This window comes from Sciurus carolinensis, chromosome 11 (assembly GCF_902686445.1).
Source record: "Sciurus carolinensis chromosome 11, mSciCar1.2, whole genome shotgun sequence".
NCBI lineage: Eukaryota > Metazoa > Chordata > Mammalia > Rodentia > Sciuridae > Sciurus > Sciurus carolinensis.
Genome location: NC_062223.1, coordinates 5,920,433 through 5,945,174, shown reverse-complemented (window position 1 = coordinate 5,945,174; position 24,742 = coordinate 5,920,433). Strand labels below are relative to the sequence as shown.

Here is a 24,742-nt window from a genome sequence, read left to right as displayed (position 1 = left end):
TCTTTTAAACTGTGTGACTTGGACAGGTTTCTGAATCTCTCTGTGCCAGTCCCCTTCTCTGCAGAACACAATGACAGTGGCCTGAGCTGCTGTAGGTGACACACACAAGCCTGGCACCCCGCGCCCCTCCTCCCCTGCCCTGACAGCCCCTCCACCTATGGGTGGCTGCCTCTCTCTCAGAGCTCGTATTTGCTGCCTAACCTGGTACCTAGGGCGAGCCTGGCGGGGTGCTGTCCAGGTGTCCCTGGAGCAGTCCCTCTCTAGCCCCAGCCTGCGAGCTGCCTCACCTCGCTCCCTTCTTGGCTTCCCGTCCACCAAGTGGGGATGGATGGCTCTGCCTCGCAGGTCCACGGAGGCGGGCGAGCAAGAGCAGCGGTCCACGCCCTGTGGTCGCCTTCCATGCTTTCAGTTACCCCTGGGCAACGTCACTCTAAAATATCACGTGGAGAATTCCAGAAGTAAACAGTTCACTTGTTTAACTGGTGCACTCTTCTGAGTAGGGTGACAATATCACCATCCTGCCACACCCTGCCTGGGACGTGAATCCCCTTTGCCCAGCGTATCCACACTGCGTACACTACCTGCTCGTTAGTCACTTGGCAGCTGTTGTCAGACAGAGCGGCCACGTCCACTTTGGTGACAGTGCATTGTTACAATCATTCTACTTTATTTTTAGCTACTGTTAATCTCTTACTGTGCCTAACTAACCCTAAGTTGAACAACATCACGGTACAGATGTGTAGGGAAACAGCACCTGCAGGCTTCACAACTACCCAGTTTCCGCAGCTACCAGATCTTTGGACACACCCTTTACAGACAAGGGGGACAGTGGCACAGACAGAGCCTCAAAATGGGGCCTGGCATGTCTGAGTGAACAAAGCCTTAGCTCTGTACCCTTGTCACCTGCACCATCACCCTGCTGTTCTGAGCAGGCCAAGGTGAGGGCCCAGCCCCCTTGCCCAAATGGGACCTCTTTACAGAGTGGAGAATTCCCCTGCCCCGGAAGCTCCAGAGGGTGCGCACAAGCACCCCGGCACCCAGCAGAGAGAGTAGAGCAGGGCAGCAGGTTTCCTTAGGAGGAGCCAGACAGTTGGAATTTTGGACTTTCCTGCTCACGACCCCTCTGCAGGCACTGCACACCACCGTCCCCAGAGAGGGCAGCCACGGCGTGGAGATGAGTGGCCCGCTGTGTGCCCAGGAAACTGTGGACGCTGGAGTTGGAATTTCATGGACCTTTCATGTCCCGAGAAATCGTATCCATTCGACTCTGTCTCAGCTGCTCACAGTTGCGGAAACTGTCCTTGGCTCGCAGGTGCACAGCTAGGGGCCGTTCCGCCCTTCCCAAGCCTGCAGCCTCAGGGCCGCTCTGCGTCCCAGCTACCCTACCAGCCTCCGTTTCCCCATCCGTAGAGGAACTATGGCCCCTCCCAGCTCCAAGATCCTGGTTGCTGCTTTTTGCCAGCAAGTCAGCTGTGGCCTGCACAGGACCCCACCTGTGGCCACAGGCAGGACCTGGGCACTGACCCCGCACACAGCATCTTCCAGAATATGGGGCATCCTCAGCACATAGCCTCCTCTGCACACATCGGCCTGCCCAGAGGAAGGGCTGGTGGCGATGGCCAAGGAGCAGACGTCCTGGGCCTCAGGGGGAGGACGAGGGTACTCTTCCTGTGGGTGGATGCAGCCATAAGCTCGCCCACCATCTCTTTGCCATGAATTCAGTGCAGGTGCCCAGGAAGGGGCTCTCCACGACCCCCCTTGTTCTCCTACCCCCACAGACCCCCCAGGAGTGACGGCTTTCTGACTTCCGTGTCCTGCACCTCGAGCCGGCCCCTGCCTGCCCCAGCACTCCCAGCTGCACCCAATGCCCCCCACTCCCACGTGTCTCTCTTGCAGGCAGAGAACAGGCTGTGCAATGGATCTGACAAGGAGTGTGTGTCCCCAAAAGCCAGGACCTCCAAGAAGGAGACCCTCAAGGTGGGCCTGGGCCCTGGGAGGGGCAGGGCCTGTCGTTTGTCCCCTTCATAGGAAGGGGCCTCAGATGAGAGGGGCCCCCATCTGTCATTAGGCGGGCACACTGCAGCCCACCACCCCGTGCCCCTCTGCTCTCTTCTACCTGCCTGGCCCTCCTCCAGCCCCAGGCTGGGTGGTGGGAGGGACCGGGCAGCTGGGGGCCATCCCCCATGACCACCCGCTGGTGTCTGGGCCCAGGCACAGAAGGAGAGCTACCGACAGGAGAAGAAGCGGGCCACCAAGCAGCTGTTCAGCGCCCTGACGGACCCCAGCGTGGTCATCATGGCTGACAGCCTGAAGGTGGGTGGCTGGCAGTGGGAGCTCCCCGTGGGCAGTGGGAGGGCTGCGGCCACTTGAAAGATGCTCAGCTTGCGTACGTGTTCGGGGGCTGCCCTGTATGACTTAAAGCAATAGAAACCTCATTTCCTTTTTCTGGAAGAAAAAGTCCAAAATCAAGGTGCCAGCCAGGCCCTGCAGGTCCTGGGGGTGGGTCCTTTCTGACCCTTCTAGCTCCAGTGTCCTTGACTTGTGGCCACATCAGTCTGCTCCCTGCCTCCGTGTTCACACAGCCAACCCTCCAAATCTGTGCCCCTTCCTGTGAGGACAGCAGCCACTGGCTCAGGCCTCCACTCCATCTGCCCTCCCTCGATGGCACCTGACAAAGTGGGCCCTGGTCTGTGACCTCAGAGTCCTTGGGAGGGGCCATTACCCTGGCTCCCGGCAGAGTGCCCAGGTTCAAGGTCAGGCAGCTGTGCTCAGACCTCCCGAGGCACTCAGCCCTGAGCCTCAGCTTCCCTCTCCTTACAGTGGAGATCGGACAGCCCTGCCCAACCTGGGGGGACAGTAAGGGACACAGGTGTGCCTCTGCCACCCTCCACCCCACAGGCAAAATGGAAGCTAGGTACTGCTGTGAGCAGCATGGCTGTTAATTCAGAAACCAGAGGGGTGATGGGAGATGAAGGGAAGACAGACAGACACATAGAGAGGAGAAGGTGGGGCCGGGTGGGCAGCAGACTCTGGTGGGGTCTGACTGACCCAGAGCTAGCTCAGCTCGTTTATTATATAGGTCTCGTCATCAAAAGGTTCTTTGCGGGAAAGTGTCAGCAAGGCAGGCAGACTGAAGGGCACAGGGCTGGCGAAACATTAGGGTCCTCTTGTTATGCTCAAAATTCTTTTATCCCTGGAAGTTGGTGTCTGAACTCAAGGCCTCGACTGATAACCCTGAGCCTTTGCATAGAGTTTCCTTGGGCCGGTGTCACTGTAGCAACTGGGCCATCTTGACCCGCACCTTTGCACACCACGACACAGCTACAAGAGTCAGACCGTGATTCAAATCACCGATACCCACAAGGTGTGATGTGAAGGCTGAGTTTGAATGAGAGAAGAAATGATAACTGGTTGACAAAGCTCAGAATCCCAAGTCGCCACTCCTGCTAGTTCCTCCCAGGACCTGGGACCTCCTTGACTTTGAACTTGACCTCCATTAACCTCACCAGCAGTCTGCCCCTGGTTTCTCTAGATTTCTCTGAGTCTGCCATCATTTACGTTTTCCTTTGTGAAACCAGGGGGGAGCCCTGCCACACCCCAGGGCAATCCCTGAGCTCTGCTCTGAGTTCCCAGGGCTCCCGCAGGTTTGTGGCCCAGCTTCAACTGGACTACATCTGCCCTTGCAGGCACACAGCAGGCACCCCCAGGAGTGGGGGCCAAGGAAGGGGGCAGCGAGGGAGAAGAGCCCATTGGAGCCCCCACCCCAGACTGCCCCACCAAGCCATCCAGACGCCCATGGGCAGCCTTAGTGGGCAGAAGTCACCACACTGCCCCCCTTGCAGATCCGCGGGACCCTGAAGAGCTGGACCAAGCTGTGGTGCGTGCTGAAGCCAGGGGTGTTGCTCATCTACAAGACGCCCAAGGTGGGCCAGTGGGTGGGCACCGTGCTGCTGCACTGCTGCGAGCTCATCGAGCGCCCCTCCAAGAAGGACGGCTTCTGCTTCAAGCTCTTCCACCCACTCGACCAGTCCGTCTGGGCCGTGAAGGTACTGCCAGGCGGTAGGGATGCACTGGGCAGAGGAGAGTGACCCATAGGGTTAGGAGGTTCCTCCTGGGCCGTGGCAGTGGGGTCAGTTCCCACGATGGGACACCACTGCCCACGGCAGGACCTCCAGCAGATCTCTTAACTTCTCCAAGCCTCATGCAGGGCCAGACATCAGATATGGTCCTGGCCCTCCATGAAGAACCCTTGGTGGCCTCAGGGAGTGGTGGCAGAGCAGGATGAGGCTTACAGGCCCCTCTAGCCCAGACCTTGCCCTCATAACGGGCTGCCCAGTCCAGGACCAACAGGGCTGGGCTTCCTAGGGGAAACCCAGAGCACCCAGCAGCAGTTGAACTTCAGAGGAACCAGTTTTTAGTGAAGACTCTCTTCAACTTGTGATGAGGTCATGTCCAGATAACCCATTGTAAGTTGGAAATCCACACATTGAAACTGCACTTAACACACCTGGCTCCCAGTCGCCATTGCTCAGCTCACCTGCCTGAGATCAGAACACACATCATCCCACAGTTGGGCAAGACCCTCCCACTCCGAGCCTGCTGACTGTCCCATGAGTTGAACACTGTACTGAACATGGGACACAGTGGCTATATGAGCATGCTTCCCTATTACCGTAAAGTCAAAATATTGTACTTTGAACTATTGTAAGTTGGGAACTGTCTTTAAGTCTATCTCAGATGTTCCATGGGCTGTACTTACCCTACAAAGCTCTTCATTATTTCTCTGAGATTCAGATTCAACTGGGCATCCTGGTTTTGCAGGATCCCGGCCACCCTAAATCAGGAAGCTCAGAGCTGGAGAGCCGAGGGCGAGAATCCCCGCCCATCCGTCTCTCTTGCTGCCCGCCAGGTCTTCCTGGCCAAGTGCCTGACCCTGCAGGTCTCTGCCTCTCCAGGGCCCCAAAGGCGAGAGTGTGGGCTCCATCACACAGCCCCTCCCCAGCAGTTACCTGATCTTCAGGGCCGCCTCGGAATCGGACGGTGAGTCCATCTGCCTGCCTCCTGGGTACCTGCCCTGGAGGAGGGGCCCTGTGGGATGTAATCCAGGTGTAGGTGGACATGCTTCAGGCCCTCCACAACCCCCCAACAAGATGTGAGGTCGTGGGGCAAGCCCAGGCTTGGCACCAGGCAGGCTGCTCATGTGGTACCTCTCTGAACCTCAGCTTCCCCATGGGTGACTAATACTTGTCACCCCAATGTTATGAGAATCCAGGGACCTCATTAGAGCAACCAAGTGACAGTAACTAAGCTGCATACCCTGCTGGGCACCGTGAACCAGCAGGTCCTGCTGTCATCTTCCACGTGGACAGATGAGGAAACCGAGGCACAGGCTAGAGGCCAGACAGGAGCGTGATTCCCCGCTCCAGACCCACCTCACTCAGGCCGCCCTGAATGGCAGCTCTCACAGCCACAGCTGTCCCTGGAGCTAGCGGCTACCTTCCGCAGTGACCACCCACTGATGGGGGTGGCTACCCCTCTTTGCCCTCAGGGGCCCTCAGCAGGCAGCGCCCAGCCTAGAGGCCCTTGCCCACTGGGTCCAGCCCCTCAGGCTTGGCGGCCGGCAGTGTCCTCCAGACCAGTGCCACATCGCCCCCTGGTGGTCAATGCCATATCCATGCTACCTTTAATATTTGATCATTTGTGGGATCCCACCTGGGCCCTGGGGTGGACAGGGCAGCCCATGCCTCATGGACCTGCAGACCTGAGTGGGAGGTGAGCAGCGAGCCATCAGACAAGGAGACTGGGGACACCTGATTGGCAGAGGGGCAGAGGGGGAGGAAGAGTGTCCCCAGCCCCTGTGGGTGTCAGGGTGGAGGGGCAGGAGGCCTTGCAGTGGGCGTCACTTCCAGGATGTCTGGTCCTCAGTGAGGGCCCGGAACACATTCAGGTCCCAACCCCAACTCTGCAGCTGTGACCTTCTCGGCTCTTGTCCACGTGGGCCACCTCCCATCACCACCCCCACCCCTGGACCTGCCCCATGATTATTCACCAGGCTGGGGTGCTCTGCTCACACCAGCCTTCAGTGAACCCCAGAAGTGCCTCAGATGTCCCCTGGCAAGAAGAGCAGCTCCAGAGAACCAGGAGCCACCGTCCTGGTGGGTCCTCCGGAGTTTCCCAGAGTGACCCCAGGGATGCCCCACCCAAGCAGGGTCCTTGGGCTTGTCAGGTAAAGAGACAGTCTCCAAGAGCCACGCCCAGGTCCCTCCAGGACTGACCACTCCCCACTCTGCCTGGTCCTGCCTGGACCCCGGACTCTCATTGTTCTTTAAGCTGTCACTCACTGGCCACCCCAGGATGCTGTTGTGAGTGGAAGGATGCCAGGTGTGACCTGGGTGGACACATGTCCCATGGCTGTTAGCGCTGGGGGTCTGAGCCCACCTCCCTGCCGGGAAGGCCTCAGAGACCAGGAGCAAGAGCCCCTCCCCCTCCTCTGCTGGTCACAGCTTCGTCCCTGTGGCCTGGGCAGTGGCTCCTCCCACATGCAGGGCCCTGCCACCTCCACCCTGCTCCTGCCTGTGCTCCCAGCCAGCAGGAGCCCCAGGGCACCGGACTGCCGTTCCTGGCCCTCATCCCACTCCACCTGGGGACACCTGCAGGCCACCGTCTGGGTGCAGGGCTGCTCTGGGCCTACACCTTGAGGTCCCTCACCCTCTGGCCTTAGCACTCCTGTGGCATGGGTGCATGGAGGCTCTCTGAAGAGCCACCTGAGGCCTCCCAGGAAGTCCAGGGCCACAGGGATTTCTGGGGTCTGCCCCCGCCCCACCTGTGGCAGGAGGAGTGGAGGGGAAGAGGGTGGCCTCCCTGGGGGTGCGGTCGGGGCGGGGAGCAGGTGGGCTCCGTGGTGAGGGCAGGCGGCTGACCCGTGTCCCCAGGGCGCTGCTGGCTGGACGCCCTGGAGCTGGCCCTGCGCTGTTCCAGCCTGCTGCGACTGAGCACCTGCAAGCAGGGCCGCGACGGGGAGCCGGGGTCCTCGCCCGACGCCTCGCCCTCCTCGCCCTACGGACTGCCCGCCTCAGCCAGCGTGCACCCAGACCAGGACCTGTTCCCGTGAGCAGCGCGGAGGGCCGGGCGAGGGGCCCCGAGGCCGGGCGGGGAGGAAGCCACCCAGCCGCACACAGAGCCGCTGTGGAGCGGGGACCTGTTACCTGCCGGTCCCCAGACGCTCAGCTGCTTCATCACGGAATGGGGGCTGCAGTGTCCAGCAGTGGGGGGTGGCCACCAAGGCAGGGGTGTTGTGGAGGGCCGTGCAGTGCGGGCGTCCAGGTGGGTGTGCCGGCCGGGGCTCGCCTGTGACAGGTACCACACTGCCCACCCGCCTTCCAGGCTGAGCGGCTCTTCCCTAGAGAACCACCTGGAGAACGATGGCTTCTCAGACAAGTCAGAGAACGCCGAGGACTCGGGGGCGGAGACCCAGGACCACAGCCGCAAGACCCACGAGAGCGGCAGTGACCAGTCTGAGAGCCCCGGGGGGCCCCGCAGAGGGACCACCTATGTGGAGCAGACCCAGGAGGAGCTCGCGGAGGTGAGCGCTACCCCGGCCCCAGTCGGGGCGGCCTGCCAGGGTCCAGGACGGGGCTGCCGTCCGCCCCCTGGGTAGCGGGCCGCCAGCACTCCCTGGGGGGACGCCCCTCTTCTGAGATGTGCCCGCTCCCTGGGCCCCACCCTGCTGGTGTGCAGATGCAGGGATGGGGCAGAGGGTCCTCCAGAAAGAGGTGGCCCCTGGGGCTGGAACCACCTGTTAGAGGACAGGACGCCCAGGAGGGCCCTCAGCCAGCCCGGTGGGCAATGAGCAGGACGAGGATTCTGTGCTACCAGGGAGCTGTTGCTCCTGGCCCCCTGGGTAGATGGTGGGCCTGGGCTGCCCCCACAACCCATGTTCATGGAAGCAGAAAGCAGGCCATCAACCCACTGCGTGGCTTGGACTGGAGTGTCCCAAAAGCCCATGTGTTGAAGGCTTTGTCCCCAACTTGGTGCCTGTGGGAGGCAGGAGAAGCCCCACCAGGTGGGGCCTGAAAGGAGGACTTCAGGTCATTGGGGGTGTGTCCCCAAAGGGGACTTTGGGATCCAGTCTGTTTCTCTTCTGCTTCCTGTAAGGTGAGTAACTTTCTGTGCCACACACTTCTGCCAGGGTGTGCCACCTCACCACAGCTCCAAAACCAGCAGGGCCAACCAAGGGCAAAATCTCCAAAACTGTGAACCAAATAAACCTTTTTTCTTTATCAGTTGATTATCCTAGGTGTTTGTCATAGTAACAGAAAACTGACTAATGTACCACAGAGGACTCAGGAAGCTGGTGAGGAGGGTAAAGGGGGACAAGAGAGTAAAGGGCTTATGATGGGGTGGAGCAGTGCCCTGAAGGGGTGGTCATGGGGTCTCTATGAGGACCTGAATAACAAGAGGGAGGTGGCATCCCAGTCGCAGGGGCCACAGAAGTGCATGACAGGTGTGAGCACCCATGAGGTGCTCCTATGGAGGACAGAGGTGGAGTGCTTGAATTGCTGTTGAGATGCTGTGGGCACCGTGGTGTGTCTCAGGAAGTGGGAGCCCAAGCGGAAGGACGCATAGGGTCCAGGCCTGGGATGGGTAGTGGGGTAGGTTGAAGAAGCCAAGAGTGCTGAGGATTGGGAGCTGCCAGGACTGGCCTCTGTAGTCATTCCTGTCCAGGTGGAAAGAAAGCTGCAAGGCTGAGGCTGTGGTGGATGGCATAGCCCCTGGTTCCACAGGAAAGGGGAATTTGGGGCCCCATTGCTGTTCAGGACAGTGTCTCTGTATCAGCCATTTCCTGTTGCTATAACAAAACACCTGAGGTTGGGTGCTTGGGAGAGAAAACTTTCTGTAGCTCACAGTTTGGAGACTGGCTGTCCAGAATTGGGCAGCCCCATGATTTGGCCTCTGCTGAGGGCCCCTGGGGTGGTGTCACCTGGTGGATGGCCTCACAGGGGAGCACCTGTGAGAGGGAGAGGTCACATGCAGAGCAGGGAGGGCCCGGCTTGCTCGTTCATTGATACCCTCTCAGGAGGCAGCTCACCTGCAAGGCCAGCATCAGCCCTTCCAGTGACCTTGCTGCCTGGTGTTGGCCCCATGCTTCAGACACGGGTCCCAGGGACCCTCCACCTGCAGGCAGAACGGTCTTGTTTGCATCTGGCTCCACCGTGGACATAGGCTTCTGTGAAAGCGCGTTCAGCTGGAGGCGCCCCGCCGTCCATGGCTGCTGTGCTGGGTGACTGGGCTGCCCACTGTGCCTGGGGCACGTGCAGTGAGCGCCGGGAGGGTGTCGGGAGGGTGTCGGGAGACGCCCGTGGGCTGAACGGAGAGCCCGGGGCGGGGGGCGGGCTGGCGTGTGGGAGCAGGAGCGCGCCTCCGGAGGTGGATGGGCAGCCCGCCTGCACATGGTGCCAGGCTCAGGGGGCACTTGGAGGATGAGGAGGCAGGACTGTTGCAGGACAGGATGTGTGGCCTGTGACCGTGGGACCTGTCAGCGGTCCCTGGGAGGCGCGGCCACCATCTGGGGCTCCGGGGAGAGGCCTGGTACTGTGCCTGGAGGGGCAGCCCAGGAGCCAGGGAGGGAGCCCGGAACCGAGAGCACCGTCCAGGGCCAGGTGCCCAGAGGGGCGGGTTGAGGAGGGGTGGAAACGCCCACCAGGGAGAGTGCCGAGGGTGACATGGACCAGCAGCAAGGCTCCTGATGGACAGCTGCCCATGTGAGCCCCTGAGCTGGCCCAGGAGCTGAGCCGGGCTCTGCATGGCCCCTCCCTGACCTGCCCCTCCTGAGGGTCGGAGATGCCCCTTCCTCTGGGGCTCCCCGTCCTCTGGGTGCCCGTGAGGCTGCCTGTGCCAGGCCCTGTCCTGCTGCCGCCCCAGGCAGCTGCTTTCACCCAGAACGCAGACAGCCCTGTGTCAAACCCCCTCTGCCTGACGTTAGCCACGTGACCTCGGGAAGGTCACAAAGGAGGACAACAGCAGTCCACATCCTGGGGCCGCTGCAAGATCTGACTCTAGAGAGAGGAGAAACATGGTGCTGGGCCTGTCACCAGGACCCAGGGTCACACCCTTGCCTCCTCCAGCCCAAATCTAGCTCAGGGCAATGGAGGGCTTGGGGGTCCCCAGCCACGCCGACTTGCCCACGCCGGGAACCACAGTGGCTTCCAGCAGTGACAGCAGAAGGACCCCGCCCTGCCCTGCCCGGGTGCCGCAGCTCAGAGGGACTGTCCATGGCAGAGGGTTCCTGCTGGACAGAGCCTGCCCTCCTGGCTGTGCCGACCTCTCTGTCAGCCTTGGGGACCTTCCTGCTTCCCTGGGGCTTATGGAAAGGGCGACAGGCCCACCCTCTACCCAGCGTGCAGGAAGGCCAGAGGCCCAAGGCTGTCACCGCAGTGTTGACCTGACCGTCGTGAGAAGGGTCAGATGTCACGGGAAAGAGGAGAGCGTCCAGGGTGCCCCTGCTTCCCACCTTGCACCCAAAAAAGTGAGCGAGCTGGCAGGGCACCGGCGGGGGGCTGAGTGTCCGCTTCAGCGTGCATGGCGTGAAGGCCCCGTGGGCGTGCCTTGAGGCCACGGCAGTTTGGGAGGCCAGCATCCTCCAGAAAGGGTCAAGATTTAAAAAGAATTTGAAAATGACTTTTTAAATGGAGGAACTCCTGCCTCACAGTCCAGCTGAGGGTCAGAGGGGCCAAAACCTCCGTGCCGGACCTCGAGGGCAGCTGGGAGCTCCTCCCAGGTGTCACCCAGGCGTCACTGAAGCCCCACAGCCCCATCCAGCCAGGCCCGCCTGGACTCAGAGGGCAGAGGGCCCAGGCTGCCAGCTGGAGCAGCAGGCCCGGGGGAGCAGGCGACAGCCGGCCTGGACAGGCAGCCGCACCGCCCCAGGCAGGGTGGATGTGTTGGGAAGGGGAGGGCGGATGCTGCGGGCCAGGCCGGGCGTCCACGCCCTCCCCAGCCAGCTGCGCCTGCCCGCTCCCCGCTCTCGGGTGTGCAGAGCTGACCCCAGGCCCTCTGCTGCAGCTGAACGAGGTGTCGCAGGTGGAGACGGTGTCCGAGGAGAACAAGGGCCTGGTGTGGGTGCTGCTGCGGCAGCTGCGGCCGGGCATGGACCTGTCCCGCGTGGCGCTGCCCACCTTCGTGCTGGAGCCGCGCTCCTTCCTCAGCAAACTCTCCGACTACTACTACCACGCCGACCTGCTCTCCAGGTGCACCGCGGCAGGGCGGCCACGGGGACAGGGCCGGGCCCGGAGCCCGCAGGGCATGGAGGGCAGGAGCACACAGGGCTTGGACGGCTGCCAGCGCCAGCCGCTCCCTCTGCGGCCCAGCGTGGGGCAGCTGGCACGAGTGGCCCGCCTGGGTTAGGGTTAGGGTTGGGGTGGGTCCCCTGCTTCAGAGCTGCCTGGCATGATGGGGGGTGTCCGGAGCATCAGGGTAGCTCAGGGGGTGAAGTTGGGATGGTGGAGCGTGCGGTCAGGGGAGGAGGGTGGTCAGGGACCCCGGGCACACCAGAGCTCCCCACCCGCATGGCAGTGCTGCCCGGGAGGACGATCCCTACAGCCGCATCAAGCTCGTGCTGCGCTGGTACCTGTCAGGCTTCTACAAGAAGCCCAAGGTGAGTTCCCGGGCCACGCCTCCTCCCCTTGGCTCCAAGGTCCTGGCTACCCCACGGTGACCCAAGGTCCAAGTGGGAGGACAGGCCTGACTTCCCACGGAGAGGCCCTGGGCTGCTCAGACCAAGCCCCAAAGGTGGTGCCCATCCCCTGGAGGACCACGCTGGACCCTTCCCACCCCTAGGAACCAGCCTCAGCATTGGGCACACCACCATGCCCTGGTACCAGCAGACCCAGGGTCCTCAGAGGTTCTAGTTCCAGAACCAGTGTAGAGCCCTGCAGCCCGGCAGATGCAGAGCTGCCAGCTGTAGGGACCGGGAGGGCTGAGCTCCACCCCCAGCTCCACCAGCAGCCCTGGGGTCCCCACGACACAGTCGGAGCACCGAGGGTCCAGCTGCACTTTCCATGGCACAGAAGGAGACAGAGGCCCAGAGAGGGGAAGGGACCGACCCAGACCCCCATGGAGGCTGAGTTGCAGCCGGGTCTCCTTGCCCCCCAGTGCCCCCACAGCTCAGCTTTGGGGTGCTTGTGGGCTGCACCCAGGCCAGGAGGGGTGAGGAAGTGGACAGGCCCCCCCGGCTGTCCCCCCAGAATGCACACCACAGGAAAGAGTGGCCTCCCCAGGGAAAAAGGGGTGCTGTTCCAGTTGCTGGCGACAGACCAGGCCCTCCAAGGGTCGTGCTGGGAGTCCCCACACTGCCCGGGCCCAGCCCCTCAGGGCAGCCTTCCCCCTGCCCCCGCCAACACTCTGCGCCCCACAGGGAATCAAGAAGCCCTACAACCCGGTGCTGGGGGAGACCTTCCGCTGCTGCTGGCTCCACCCGCAGACCCACAGCTACACCTTCTACATCGCTGAGCAGGCAAGACCCCCCCGCCAGGCCTGGAGCCTGGGCTCTGGGGCAGCAGGTGCAGGGTGGGCCCCAAGCGTCCCCACATCCTGCCAATCCCAAGGGCTCATGGGGGGCACTCAGGATGACTCAGGGAATCGAGCCTGCTCCTAGGCCCTGTGACTCAGGCCCCACTCCCCAGGAACCCCCGGAAAGCCCCCTGACTGCCCTGGGGTCACCCTCTCCAGTGTCGCCTCTGCCTGCAGGTGTCCCACCACCCGCCCGTGTCCGCCTTCCACGTCAGCAACCGGAAGGATGGTTTCTGCATCAGCGGCAGCATCACAGCCAAGTCCAGGTTCTACGGTGAGGGGACTCACCCTGGGTGCTCCTGGGCCCAAGGGACATGGGGCAGAGCCAGGTCCCACGTGGTGGCCATGCACGCCCTCGTGGTCAGAGACCACATGGTGGCAAAATTGCTCACACCCTGGCCAGGAGCTCACGCACCCCTCCGCTGACTGGGCGGCTCCCAGGGAGGCCAGGAGGATGAGGGGGAGAAGCCAGCCTGGGACAGCTGGCCAAAGCTGAGCCACCCAGCCCCACAGCCGCTGGTCGCACGTGGCCTTGCAGCTCGACTAAAATAGGGACTGGAGGTGTGACTCGGGTAGCGCTTGCCGGCACGCACGAGGCCGTGGGTCCATCCCCAGCCACACAAATGAGACTGAATAGCTACCTACACCTAAATGAAATAAAGCCGAAGGCACAGCCTCAGTTACCAGAGACGTGTGGCGTGTGACTGCTGCCCCACGTGGACGGGCTTCCGTGGCACTGCTGCTCCCGACCTGGCAGCACGGTGCTTGGAAAGTGCTCCCCTTGCTTCCCCACCGGCACCCCTTCACCATGGTCACCTGTGGACAGGTGTGTGATCAGGGCCTCTCTGGTGACAGGTGACGTCAGACTCAGGTTCTGCTCACCTTTTCCACCCTGTGCCTGGTCCAGCCTGGCTACAGCTCTCAGCCCAGAGCGGGGTGCACCCTTTCTACGGGATGTTTAGAATCCCAGAGGGCTCATTCCCAAAGGTCCACAGCCTCCCCGAAACCCCTGGTTTAATGGCTAAAGAAAACTGTTAACGTGCAGCAAGTTGAATGACTTCTCAGGGCAGGCAGTGTGTGTGAACTGAACAGGCTTTTACAGGACCTGAGGATCAGAGAGGTGAAGTGGCTCACCCACAGCCACACAGCTAGAGGGGCTGGAAACCCCTGGACCCTTTGAAAAGGAGCTTGGAGCCACAGGAGGGGCCCGGTGAGGGGCTGGGCTGCACTCACTGGCCCCCCCGCCCCCGTCTCTGCAGGCAACTCACTGTCGGCTCTGCTGGACGGTAAGGCCACGCTCACCTTCCTGGACCGAGCGGAGAACTACACCCTCACCATGCCCTATGCCCACTGCAGAGGTAAGAGGCCACGCCACCCTTCGGCGCGCCAGGCTGGCCCCAGGGCAGCGCTGTGCTAGGCCCTTCTGTTCTCTTTGGTTGGAGACGTCCCTGCTTCCCGTCTCCAGCGACCTCTGGCGCTGGTCGGTTTCCCCCTTGGGAAGCGCGTTCTCGGGGCTGCGGGTTGCGCCGCGTTGTGCTGGGCCCCCATCTGCCCCTGACCAACTGCTTTGCTCTCTCAACGCTCACGCTGCGTCCCTGGGTTCTGCTGTCTCCCTGCTGTGTCAAGGTTTGGGTTTCATTTTTAATTCATAGACTATTTTTAGCAGTAGTTTTAGGTGTGCAGAAAAATTGGCCAGAGGGCGGGGACCGTTTCCATGCGCCCCAACACGTGGGTTCCTGCGGTTAACCGAGGACTTGGTGTGGGACATTCACTGTAGCTGACCAACCGATAGTGACGCACCGTCTTCACCGGCACCCAGTCTCCGCGAGGGTCCTCTGCGTGTTTCCTCTGCATGTTGGCAAACATGACATCGTGCTGTTGAACACAGCAGCCCACCTCCGCACTCTGCCTCTGGCCAGAGGCGATGGACCCTCCACCCGACCCTCACGCCCCCACCCTCCCCTTGCCACAGCAACACCTGGGTGCCGCCCTGCGGCTCCGGGCCCCTCGGGTTGGCGTGCTGCGCCAAGCCACAAGCACCTGCATTTCCCCCAGTCTCCGTGGCCTGCTAGCTCTGAAGGTCCATTTTGCGTTTACCGCTGAAGGGTTTTGGTCTGTGTGACTGTGGCTTTGGCCTCGGGTCGCTGACTCGTGGCATTGACAAGCCTGGACGTTTCGGCCGCTGCTTTTCTCATACGCCAGAGTTCTCCCTTCTCTAGAATTCCAGGGACGGCCGTCTCCGTCTGCGCCCCAGCCTCTCGGGTCTCTGTCCCCGCGTGTGGGATGCGCCTGGAGACCTGTCTCCCTGACATCCCCTGACTTCCTGGGTCACTCTGTCTGGTTTTGTGCCCTGGTTTTTGCCCTGGAGGTTCTCATGGCCCCATCTCTGACCTGCTGTTCTTCGTCCCTGCGTGTCCTCCTTGTGCGGGTGCCTCGTCCCCTGTGGATCCCCAGCACTGGAAACCACTGTCCTGTCTTCTCTGTCCAGAAACCCTGGCAGTCTCATGGGTCCGCTGCTGCTCCAACCCTGCCCCTGGTGCTGCCTTAAGGTGCTCAGTCCACTTGGCACAGTGGGTGACTGTGAGGTCAGCCCGGGGAGCGAGGTCCACGCGCACGGGGTCAGAGGGAGGAAGAACGGCTGGCAAAGCTCCCGCTGCCTGTGGGACCCGAGAGCCACACCCAGCCCCCTGGGCCAAGGTGGGAAGATGCCGTTTTGCTGGGAGTTCTGGTGGCCGGGTCGGCTGTTTCCCAGCCACATGGAAGGCCTTTGTTCCAGTCCCAGATCACCTTTCGGCTTCAGAGAGCCCTGCGCTTGTCTTTAACCCCTGGGCCCAGCCTGCGCAATGCACCCTGCACCCTCCCTGGGCCCGGGCGGGGCTCCTCTGCTGAGGGCCTGCAAGGCGGAAGTGCCCAGGACAGGCTGCTGGCTGCCCGCACAGAAGCCGGGGACCAAGTCCTGACCGCAGCCCTCCTCCTCCTCCTCCTCCTCCTCTCCTCTCCTTTCCTCCCCTTCCTCTCCTCCTCCCTCCTCCTTCTCCTCCTCTCCTCCTCCTCTCCTCCTCCTCTTTCTCCTCCTCCTCTCCTCCTCCTCTCCTCTCTTCCTCTCCTCCTTCTCCTTCTCCTCCTCCTCTCCTCCTCCTCCTCTTTCTCCTCCTCCTCCTCCTCCTCCTCTCCTCCTCTCCTCCTCCTCCTCCTGTCCTCCTCTCCTCCTGTCCTCCTCTCCTCCTCCTCCTCCTCCTCTCCTCCTCCTCCTCTTTCTCCTCCTCCTCCTCCTCCTCCTCTCCTCCTCCTCCTCCTCCTCCTGTCCTCCTCTCCTCCTGTCCTCCTCTCCTCCTCCTCCTCCTCCTCTCCTCCTCCTCTCCTCTCCTCTCCTCCTCCTCTCCTCCTCTCCTCCTCTCCTCCTCTCCTTCTCTCCTCTCCTCCTCCTCTCCTCCTCTCCTCCTCTCCTCCTCTCCTCCGCTCCTCTCCTCCTCCTCCTCCTCTCCTCCTCTCCTCCCCCTCCTCTCCTCCTCCTCTCCTCCTCTCCTCCTCTCCTCCTCTCCTCCTCTCCTCTCCTCCTCCTCCTCTCCTCCTCTCCTCCTCCTCCTGTCCTCCTCTCCTCCTGTCCTCCTCTCCTCCTCCTCCTCCTCCTCTCCTCCTCTCCTCCTCCTCCTCTTTCTCCTCCTCCTCCTCCTCCTCCTCCTCTCCTCCTCCTCCTCCTCCTCCTGTCCTCCTCTCCTCCTGTCCTCCTCTCCTCCTCCTCCTCCTCCTCTCCTCCTCCTCTCCTCTCCTCTCCTCCTCCTCTCCTCCTCTCCTCCTCTCCTTCTCTCCTCTCCTCCTCCTCTCCTCCTCTCCTCCTCTCCTCCTCTCCTTCTCTCCTCCGCTCCTCTCCTCCTCCTCCTCCTCTCCTCCTCTCCTCCCCCTCCTCTCCTCCTCCTCTCCTCCTCTCCTCCTCTCCTCCTCTCCTCCTCTCCTCTCCTCCTCCTCTCCTCCTCCTCCTCCTCCTCTCCTCCTCTCCTTCTCTCCTCTCCTCCTCCTCTCCTCCTCCTCCTCCTCTCCTCTCCTCCTCTCCTCCTCTCCTTCTCTCCTCCTCTCCTCCTCTCCTTCTCTCCTCCTCCTCCTCCTCCTCCTCTCCTCCTCTCCTCCCCCTCCTCTCCTCCTCCTCTCCTCCTCTCCTCCTCTCCTCCTCTCCTCCTCCCCTCCTCTCCTCCTCCTCCTCCTCTCCTCCTCTCCTCCTCTCCTTCTCTCCTCTCCTCCTCTCCTCCCCCTCCTCTCCCCTCCTCGTCGCAAGGTCCGTGAGTGTCCGAGGGCACCACACGCACACACGGCCTGCATCTGCTCAGGCAGAGCGCCACAGCTCCTGCCCTGTGCTCTCAGGCCTGCTTCCTGCCTCCCACCTCCGTCCTCTGGCGCTGGCGCTTTGAGGAGATGGCCTGAGTGTTCCTGCTGTGCCTCGACTCCCTGGGAACTGGACCGCCCTGCACTGCGGACCCTCCCCACTCCGCAGCCTCTCCAGCGAGGCCCTGGTGGGGACTGTCTGTGTCGGGGTGCACATGTCTAGTGGTCCCATGCTGCGCTGCTACGTGGTGCCCACTGCCAGATCTGCTGACCTCTGAGGCTTTGTGGAAGGCGATGTCGGTCACCCCTTCACTGGTTCACAGGAGGGCATCCCTAAAGGGAAATGGCCCCTGGTCTCCTGGGGTTAGCTGGGAAGTTCAGTTGTGCTTTAGGATAATGCCAGTTTTCCTCTTTTCAGAATAGCGAGTTCTCCCGGCATCTCTGAGTGTGGTGGGTGTCGGGCTGCGTTGCTGCCACCAGAGGGGCGCAGCCGATGGTGCCCGACCCCAGCTTCTGCTGTCTGCCCTTACACTCCGATTGCCCATCTCGGGCCGGAGGGACGAGAGTTGGCTCTGCCAGGGTCCTCCCTCCCTCCCATGGGCACCTGGACACGTCCCACCCTGGACCCCAAGTTGGCCATTTCTCCAAGGAGCCCCGTTCCTTACAGTAGGAAATAATACTTAGAGGCCACAATCTGGAGGTCGGATCCGGATTTCTAAATTTTTTTCATTGTAGCAAAATGCATACGAGGTGAAATTCACCCCGGGGCCACTCAGCCCCACGGTGCTGTGCCACCGCACCGTCCCGTGCGCGTCTCTTCTGATGAGTGGCGAGGCTGTGGTTTCTGGGCTGTCCATCGAGCGCACCGTGGAGGGCTTCCTTCGCGTGTTTGTTCTGTGGTCCTGGGGACTGGATGCGGGGGAGCCGTACACCAAGCTGCCCCCGCAGACCTCCTCAGCTTTGTTCTGAGACAGGTTCTCAGTAAGTTGCTCATAGTGGCCTTGAACTCGAGACCCTTCTGCCTCAGTCTCCCGAGCAGTGGCATGGCAGGTGTGGCCACGGTGCCTAGCTGCAAATGGTCTGGTCTCAATATGGTTTTTCGCTTGCAGAATATATTTCATCCCACATTTCTGGGTGTTTTGTGGGTCTTTTTTTTTTTAGTGGCAGTGGTGGTATGTCTTTAATTAGATGTAAGTTTTCCACATGGCCAGAAATGGAAGACTTCTTCTTCCAGAAAAGATGGACTGATTTTTTAACATGCCAGGTGCCGTCCAGGGACACAGCAGTTAGCAGGAAGAGGCCCGTCCCTAGGGGCGGCCTTGGTGCTGTCCAAGACAGCCGCGATGAGTGTCTCACGGGCCAGCGGTTCCTGGGAGCTGGGAACCGGGGTTCCTGGAGCAGCTGAGGCACCGTGGCAAGGAGGTGGTCCCCTTCCTGGAGGACAGTCACAGAGGGGCGGGAGGCTCCCTTCTCACCCTCCTGGGATCCAACACTGGAATTCCAGGGCTCACTCTGACCCCGGCCACCTTTCAGGCATCCTGTACGGTACCATGACCATGGAGCTGGGAGGGAAAGTGACCATCGTGTGTGAGAAGAGCAGCCTCCAAGCCGAGCTGGACTTCAAGCTCAAGGTAGCAGGCAAAACCTCCGGGAGTCAGGGCCCAGAGCTCGGGCAGGCGGGAAGTAAAGCTCTGGGGATCCCCGCCTTGCACCCCAGGACGGCTTTCCAAACTAGTGAACGTGGGAGAGCTGCTCTTTACATCCAACAGAACAGACGGGGCCCAGAGAGGGAAAGGGACCACGTGCAGGTCACACAGCGGAGCCAGTAGGCCTCGGACAGGGACCTGCATCCTGGAGCTCAGGCTGAGGCAGGGTGAGGGCGACCTCCTCCAGCACCAGGCCTCGTCCTCGCCGTGATCACCAGTGACCACTCTGTGCCCCAGGAGGATGCGTCTCTGGCCGGGGCTGGCCCCCTTGCTCACCAGGCGTCCACCTGTCCCCATGTGCCCTGCAGCCTTTCTTTGGGGACAGCACCAGCATCAACCAGATCTCGGGGAAGATCACGTCGGGAGAGGAGGTCCTGGCACATCTCACCGGACACTGGGTGAGCAGATGCCCCACAGGGCAAGCCTGGCTGGGTCTCGGGCGGTCATCCTCCAGGCGGGCAGCACTGACCCTGGCTGGCCACCTGGGGCAGGACCGAGACGTGTTTATCAAGGAGGAGGGCAGCAGAAGCCCCGAGCTCTTCTGGAGCCCGAGCAGGGAGGTCCGCAGGCAGCGGCTGAAGCGGCACACGGTGCCGTTGGAGGAGCAGATGGAGCTGGAGTCCGAGAGGTGAGACCCAAGTGGCCCCCCCGGAGCCCACTGTCCAAGGCCTTGAGTGACCAAATGCCTCGTGGCAGACCATGTGTCCTGACAGGGACAGCTGGCGGGTGGGGTCCCCATCAGCTGGCAGGTGACCATCAGCTCCACAGGGAGGTCGCTGCAGGGGGAGGTGCAGCTGGACAGAGAAGCATATCACAGCCGCACGGCTCCTGCGGGGCAGCAAGGGCCCTGCCGCTAGAGCGGTGGAGCAGCGCCGCTGAGGGGACAGGGCCGCCCAGGCCCCTGGCTCAGGGTAGGCCCTGCCCACAGGCTCTGGCAGCACGTCACCAGGGCCATCCACGAGGGTGACCAGCACAAGGCCACCCAGGAGAAGCTGGTGCTGGAGGAGGCGCAGCGGCGGCGCTCCCAAGAGCTCCAGCAGAGCCTCGCGCCCTGGAAGCCGCAGCTCTTCCACCTGGACCCGCTCACCCAGGAGTGGCACTACCAATACGAGAAGTGAGCCAGCGGGCGGGACCCTGGCCTGGCACGGCGAGCCCAGCAGACCTGCCTCACCCGGCTGCCAGGCCGCGGGGGCTCCCGACTCCCCGCCCCGCTTCAGCCCTTCCCCTGGAGGGTGCGCTGGGGAGGGAGGGTCAGAAGGGCCTCGCCAGCACTCTGGGCCTCTGGCCACCCTGGGGAGGCTGAGGGCTGGGCCAGGACAGAGCCCCATCCCTAAAGGGCCTCTGCCAACCAACACCCTCTGGACCCTCCAGCCACAGCCCCTGGGACCCCCTGAAGGACATCGCCCAGTTTGAGAAGGATGGGATCCTGCACACCCTGCAACGGGAGACCATGGCCCACCAGACCACCTTCCGGGGCAGCCCAGCGTCCAGGCATGAGGTCAGCATCCCAGGGTCCTGGTGCAGGCGTGTTCTCAGCCTCGCAGCCTGGGCCTCCTCCCTCATCCCCTGCCCTCCTGCCACATCCCCACCCACCACCACGGTGGGGCCTCCGCTGACCAGGCCCCCGACCCCTGCCCCACCCAGTGTGGGACCCAAGGTGCCAGGATTTTTAGGCACTGTGCAGAGGCTACTGCCCTGTCCCTTTGCCACCCTGTGGTGACCCACACCACAGTAGGAAGCACATTGTCACATCCCACATTCAAGGAAGCAGCCCAGGGCAGCCCAGGGACTGCCCAGGTAGGAGGCGGAGACTGCATCTGTGCACAGCTGGAAGGACAGGAGGGAAGGGCTGGAGGGACAGGAGGGAAGGAGACACCCTGGTGAAGACGTGGCCTTGGGGTACCTGGAGCCTCCTGGGTGCCTCCGCCAGGTGGTGCCTGGTCCGTGCCCTGTGTGCCCAGCATGTGCAGAGCCAGCTGACGGGCCCATGGCCCCTGCAGAGGGGTCAGCTGCTCTGTGTTACCACTGAGGAAACTGAGGCCCAGGGAGAGGCTGTGGCTGCCCAGTCACGGTGGCAAGGAGATTGAGACCGTCCCAGTCTCTCCACGTGCCACCTCCCCTGGCACTGTCCTGGCACACAGGCCGCGTGTCCCCAAGGGATCGCTGTGAGTGTCATGTGGGCTCCCAGCTGCATCGGCTCCATTTTTCTGCAGAGGTCTCGCCCGGATCGGCGACTGCGCAAGGCCAGTGACCAGCCCTCTGGCCACAGTCAGGTCACAGAGAGCAGTGGCTCCACGCCCGAGTCCTGCCCAGAGATGTCGGACGAGGACTGCGACTATGCTCCTGGTGAGCCTTCCTTGGACCCGCCCAGCCTGGTCTGGTGGGTGCGTGGACCCTGAGCTGGCCGGGGGGACAGGAGAGGAGGGCTGGCTCCCAGCTGCAGCTCCTCTGTGGCATGGGAAAGGCCAGAGAAGCCCCTTCCCCAGCTGGCCGGCCCCAGCTGGAAGCCCCTCGCCTGCCCTGGCAGCCCTCCCAGTAGACCCTGCCCTCTCTAAGTCTGGGGGTGGGCAGCTGGGGGCCGATGAGGGGTATAGTCAGGGCAGAGGAGTAAGGGGTTGCAGGGCCCTGAGAAGGCAGGTCAGGATTGCTGGTTGTCCTGGCCCTGCTCGGGCAGCCTCTGCTCCCTGGCTGTCACTGGGTGGGACCCATCTCCCCACTTTGTCCCTACCTCTGCAGCAGTGGCTGGGCCCTGGCCACCCTGACCACTTGCTCCTGGGGCTCGTTAGAGGCCAGCTAAGCCTGGGGTTCCTCCAACACCCTCCCCACGCCCCTCCATCCCTCCGGTCTGCTGGCTCCTGCGGGTCTTCCAACAGTGGGGCAGGTCCAGGGCTGGGTGTGACCGCCCAGCTCATACTGGCTTCTCCCCTCCCTCCTGTGTCCGCCCGTCCCCTGGGGCATCCCAGCTGATGAGAGCCCGTGCCCTCGGTGCAGGAGGGAGGCCCAGCGGCTACAGGCACTGCGGGAGGCTGTGCTGTCCATCCGGGAGGCCCAGCAGGAGCTGCAGAGGTAGGCCAGGCTGCCCGCGCAGCCTGCCGCAGGAGCCGGGCATGGGCTGGAGCCCCAGGCGGGAGCTGGGCTTGGTGGCCAGGGAGTGGGCCTGGGGGTGGGTCTGAATGGGATGAGTTACGGTTAACAAAAGCTGAGCCAGAGAGTCCCAGGGCCCAGGTCTGAGTAGCCCCAGGAGGGACCCCAAGGTTCGTGGGGGCAGCTGGCAGCTCAGAGGACAGGGCGAGCCTCTCCTTGGCACCCTTGGGCACACAGCGGCACCCCAGCTCCGCTGCACGTGGGCCTCAGCCATAGCAGGGCGAGCAGGAGGGAAGGTCCCGGACCGTGCTCTGCGACCCTGGCAGTGGGCACCACTGGGCCACCACAGAGGTGGGGCAGAGCACAGTGTCCAGCTCAGTGCCAGGGCCAAGCTCCAGTCCAGGTTCAGGGACGCGCTGCCTGGGGCCCCTGAGCTGATGGCAGAGCACCTGGCAGGAGGGCGAGGGCAAGAGGCTGAGCTGGGCAGGCTCCCAGGAGCACTGGGGGCTGGACCTGGGCCTCCGCTCTGGCTCCTGGTGGGAGGGCTCGTCAAGGAAGGGGGCCTACCACGGACAGGACACGGGGGCCAGAAATGTACCAGAGTGGGACCCAGGGACAGAGTGGCCCAGTGCCGTGAGTGAGGCCCGTCTGCCCTGGGACCCAGGGACTAGAGTGACCCAGTGCCGTGAGTGAGGCCCGTCTGCCCTGGGACACGGGGACAGAGTGACCCAGTGCCGTGAGTGAGGCCCGTCTGCCCTGGGACACAGGGACTAGAGTGGTCAGTGCCGTGAGTGTGGCCCATCTGCCCTGGGACACAGGGACAGAGAGTGGCCCAGTGCTGTGAGTGAGGCCCGTCTACACTGGGACACAGGGACGGAGAGTGGCCCAGTGCCGTGAGTGAGGCCCGTCTGCCCTGGGACATGGGGACAGAGTGACCCAGTGCCGTGAGTGAGGCCCGTCTGCCCTGGACCAGCTCTGTGTTGTCAGAGAGGCGCGTCAACGGTGGTCGACAGAAGCAGGATGGGTGCTGCGGGGGGAGAGTGGGAAGTCCTTGGCTGGAGGCGCTGGGATGGCCCGGCTCGGAGGGCGGCCCTCTCAGGGGCAGGTGGCCGTGCTGCTCAGCACCCCTCCCTCCTGTCGTTGCAGGCACCTCTCGGCCATGCTGAGCTCCGTGGTGCAGGCCGGGCAGCCGGCCCCCGGCCTCCTGCAGAGCCCCCGCGCCTGGTTCCTGCTCTGCCTGTTCCTGGCCTGTCAGCTCTTCATTAACTACATCCTGAAATAAGAGCCCGGGGCAGCGGCGTCCCTGCAGAACTCCCCAGCCTGAGCCTCCCTCCCAGGCACCCAGCACTTTAAGCCAGCCCCGTGGAGGCAGAGAGGCCCGGCAAGCACAGCCACGTGGCGGAGGCCCACGGCAAAGGGAGGAGCAGGGCTGTGACCAGGGTGTTCAGGGCCCTCTGGGGGCACTGGCCTCTCCTGCAGGACCCTCCGCCCAGCGCGGCCTTAACGCTAAAGCCAAATGCAGCTTCCATTGTGTGACATGCACCTTGTCATTCCCAGTCCAGGCCCCACGTGCCAGGCGGCACCAGTGGATTCAGGGGTGGGAAGGCCTGCCCAGGCTGTGGACGGCCACCCCCTGACAGCCGTGAATGAGGGTCAAGGAGGGAGCAAGGAGACCCTAGGAGCCCCAGGCATGTCAGCTCTGATGCACTTCCAGAGACCCTGCCTCTGATGCTGGGGTTGCCGTGAGGGGCCCCAGGAGGCTCTGGGACGGGCCGGGGCACCCCTGGGGAGGAGACACGGGGCAGTTGTTCTGCCACCGTGCTGTTCGGTGGAAGCCCAGGACAGGTAGGTACTGGACCCTCCCCACCTGATGGCCAGATGAGCCTGCGGGGACCAGGCGGGGCCAGGCGAGCAGTGAGCAGGAGGGAGCCCGCAGGCCAGGGCGCCCCTGCACCAGGTGGCCGGGGCCCACAGTCTTCCCACTCATTTCACACTTTTTTAATATACGTAATTGCAATATATCCTGCAGCCGCCACCAGTGGCGAGCTGTGGCGTCTGCCCCCAGCTCCCGTGTCAAGGGCGCTCTGTGTGCGAGTGCGCGTGCGTGCGTGTGAGCATCTGCACATATTTATGTCTGGAGCCTTAAACTACTCTGTGGGTGCCGTCTCAGCTGTAGCTGACCCTTCATTTTCCAAGTTTTGTACCATGTTCTTGTCTCCTCCCCGTCCCAGAGTCGGGGACGTGTCTATGCTCCATGCCTTGAAATAAATGGACATATATGATGAGTGTTCTCTTCTTGGGGGGCCTCTGGAAGTGAGGGAGTCCTCCTGGGGAGACCTCCTGACCGCTGACCACACACCGCCTCCAGAGAAGGCGGTTGCCACCGGTAACAGCAGAGGTCCAAAGCGACCAGAGGGATGAAGGTGGCTGGGCAGCCGCCGTGAGAGGAGCACAGGGTGCCTCCCTGCTTCAGTCCCGGTCCCAGGAGAGAGCAGGGGTAAGGAAGGGGCTGCCACCCAGCTTCTTCAGGAGCCCCCAGAGGACCCTGCCCTGTGGGAGCCCTCATGCAGTGGCCACACCCACTGAAGCAGTCACTCAGCGTGCCTCCAGGTGGTGGTTTCTGCCCTGGACCCTCGTTCCCTGTAAGTCCTGAGTCCCGCACCATCCCTCCTACACCCTGGGCCCATCGCCCAAGGAGACTCTATGCCCGCCTTGTTCTTTTATGGCTTTTTTGGTGCCTTATACTTAGAGAAAAGTGGGGTGCACTGTGAGGTATGTCACACTCTGGTCAGCCTCCTTCCCCAGGACCTCCCTCCTTCCCCTCCTCCCGCTCCCTAATCCTCTTCCTCTACTCCACTGTTCTCCCGTTTATTATTTTAAAATCAGTGCATTATGATTATACATCAAAGAGGGATTCAGGCACCATGGGATCCAACTACAAAGGATTGGTGAAGACGGGGGTTACCGCCCATAGAGGGAGGACCAGAGAGAGATGCAGCCCCTCAACCTGCTGACGGGCCACAGGAAAGGCCAGCGCACCAAGAGAACACCTAGTGACAGACCAGTCC

At 62.6% G+C, this 24,742-nt stretch overlaps 1 protein-coding gene across 2 annotated transcripts in view; it reads left to right on the top strand.

The window, feature by feature from the left end:
* Positions 1–23,956, top strand: part of Osbpl5 (oxysterol binding protein like 5) — a 55,341-nt gene extending 31,385 nt beyond the window's left edge. The window contains exons 4-23 of one of the 2 annotated variants that reach the window (XM_047517468.1): positions 1,130–1,312; positions 1,897–1,977; positions 2,212–2,313; positions 3,843–4,046; positions 4,956–5,040; positions 6,933–7,107; positions 7,384–7,582; positions 11,062–11,246; positions 11,572–11,653; positions 12,413–12,511; positions 12,745–12,841; positions 13,827–13,925; positions 18,418–18,515; positions 18,899–18,988; positions 19,082–19,218; positions 19,519–19,704; positions 19,962–20,088; positions 20,804–20,936; positions 21,554–21,656; positions 22,821–23,956. In XM_047517468.1, the coding sequence (XP_047373424.1) occupies positions 1,130–1,312; positions 1,897–1,977; positions 2,212–2,313; positions 3,843–4,046; positions 4,956–5,040; positions 6,933–7,107; positions 7,384–7,582; positions 11,062–11,246; positions 11,572–11,653; positions 12,413–12,511; positions 12,745–12,841; positions 13,827–13,925; positions 18,418–18,515; positions 18,899–18,988; positions 19,082–19,218; positions 19,519–19,704; positions 19,962–20,088; positions 20,804–20,936; positions 21,554–21,656; positions 22,821–22,956 (2,601 nt within the window). In that variant the 3' untranslated portion in view covers positions 22,957–23,956. The remainder of the gene's footprint in view (positions 1–1,129; positions 1,313–1,896; positions 1,978–2,211; positions 2,314–3,842; positions 4,047–4,955; positions 5,041–6,932; positions 7,108–7,383; positions 7,583–11,061; positions 11,247–11,571; positions 11,654–12,412; positions 12,512–12,744; positions 12,842–13,826; positions 13,926–18,417; positions 18,516–18,898; positions 18,989–19,081; positions 19,219–19,518; positions 19,705–19,961; positions 20,089–20,803; positions 20,937–21,553; positions 21,657–22,820) is intronic. The other variant, XM_047517470.1, reaches the window with a different exon arrangement.
* The last annotated feature ends 786 nt before the right edge of the window (positions 23,957–24,742 follow it).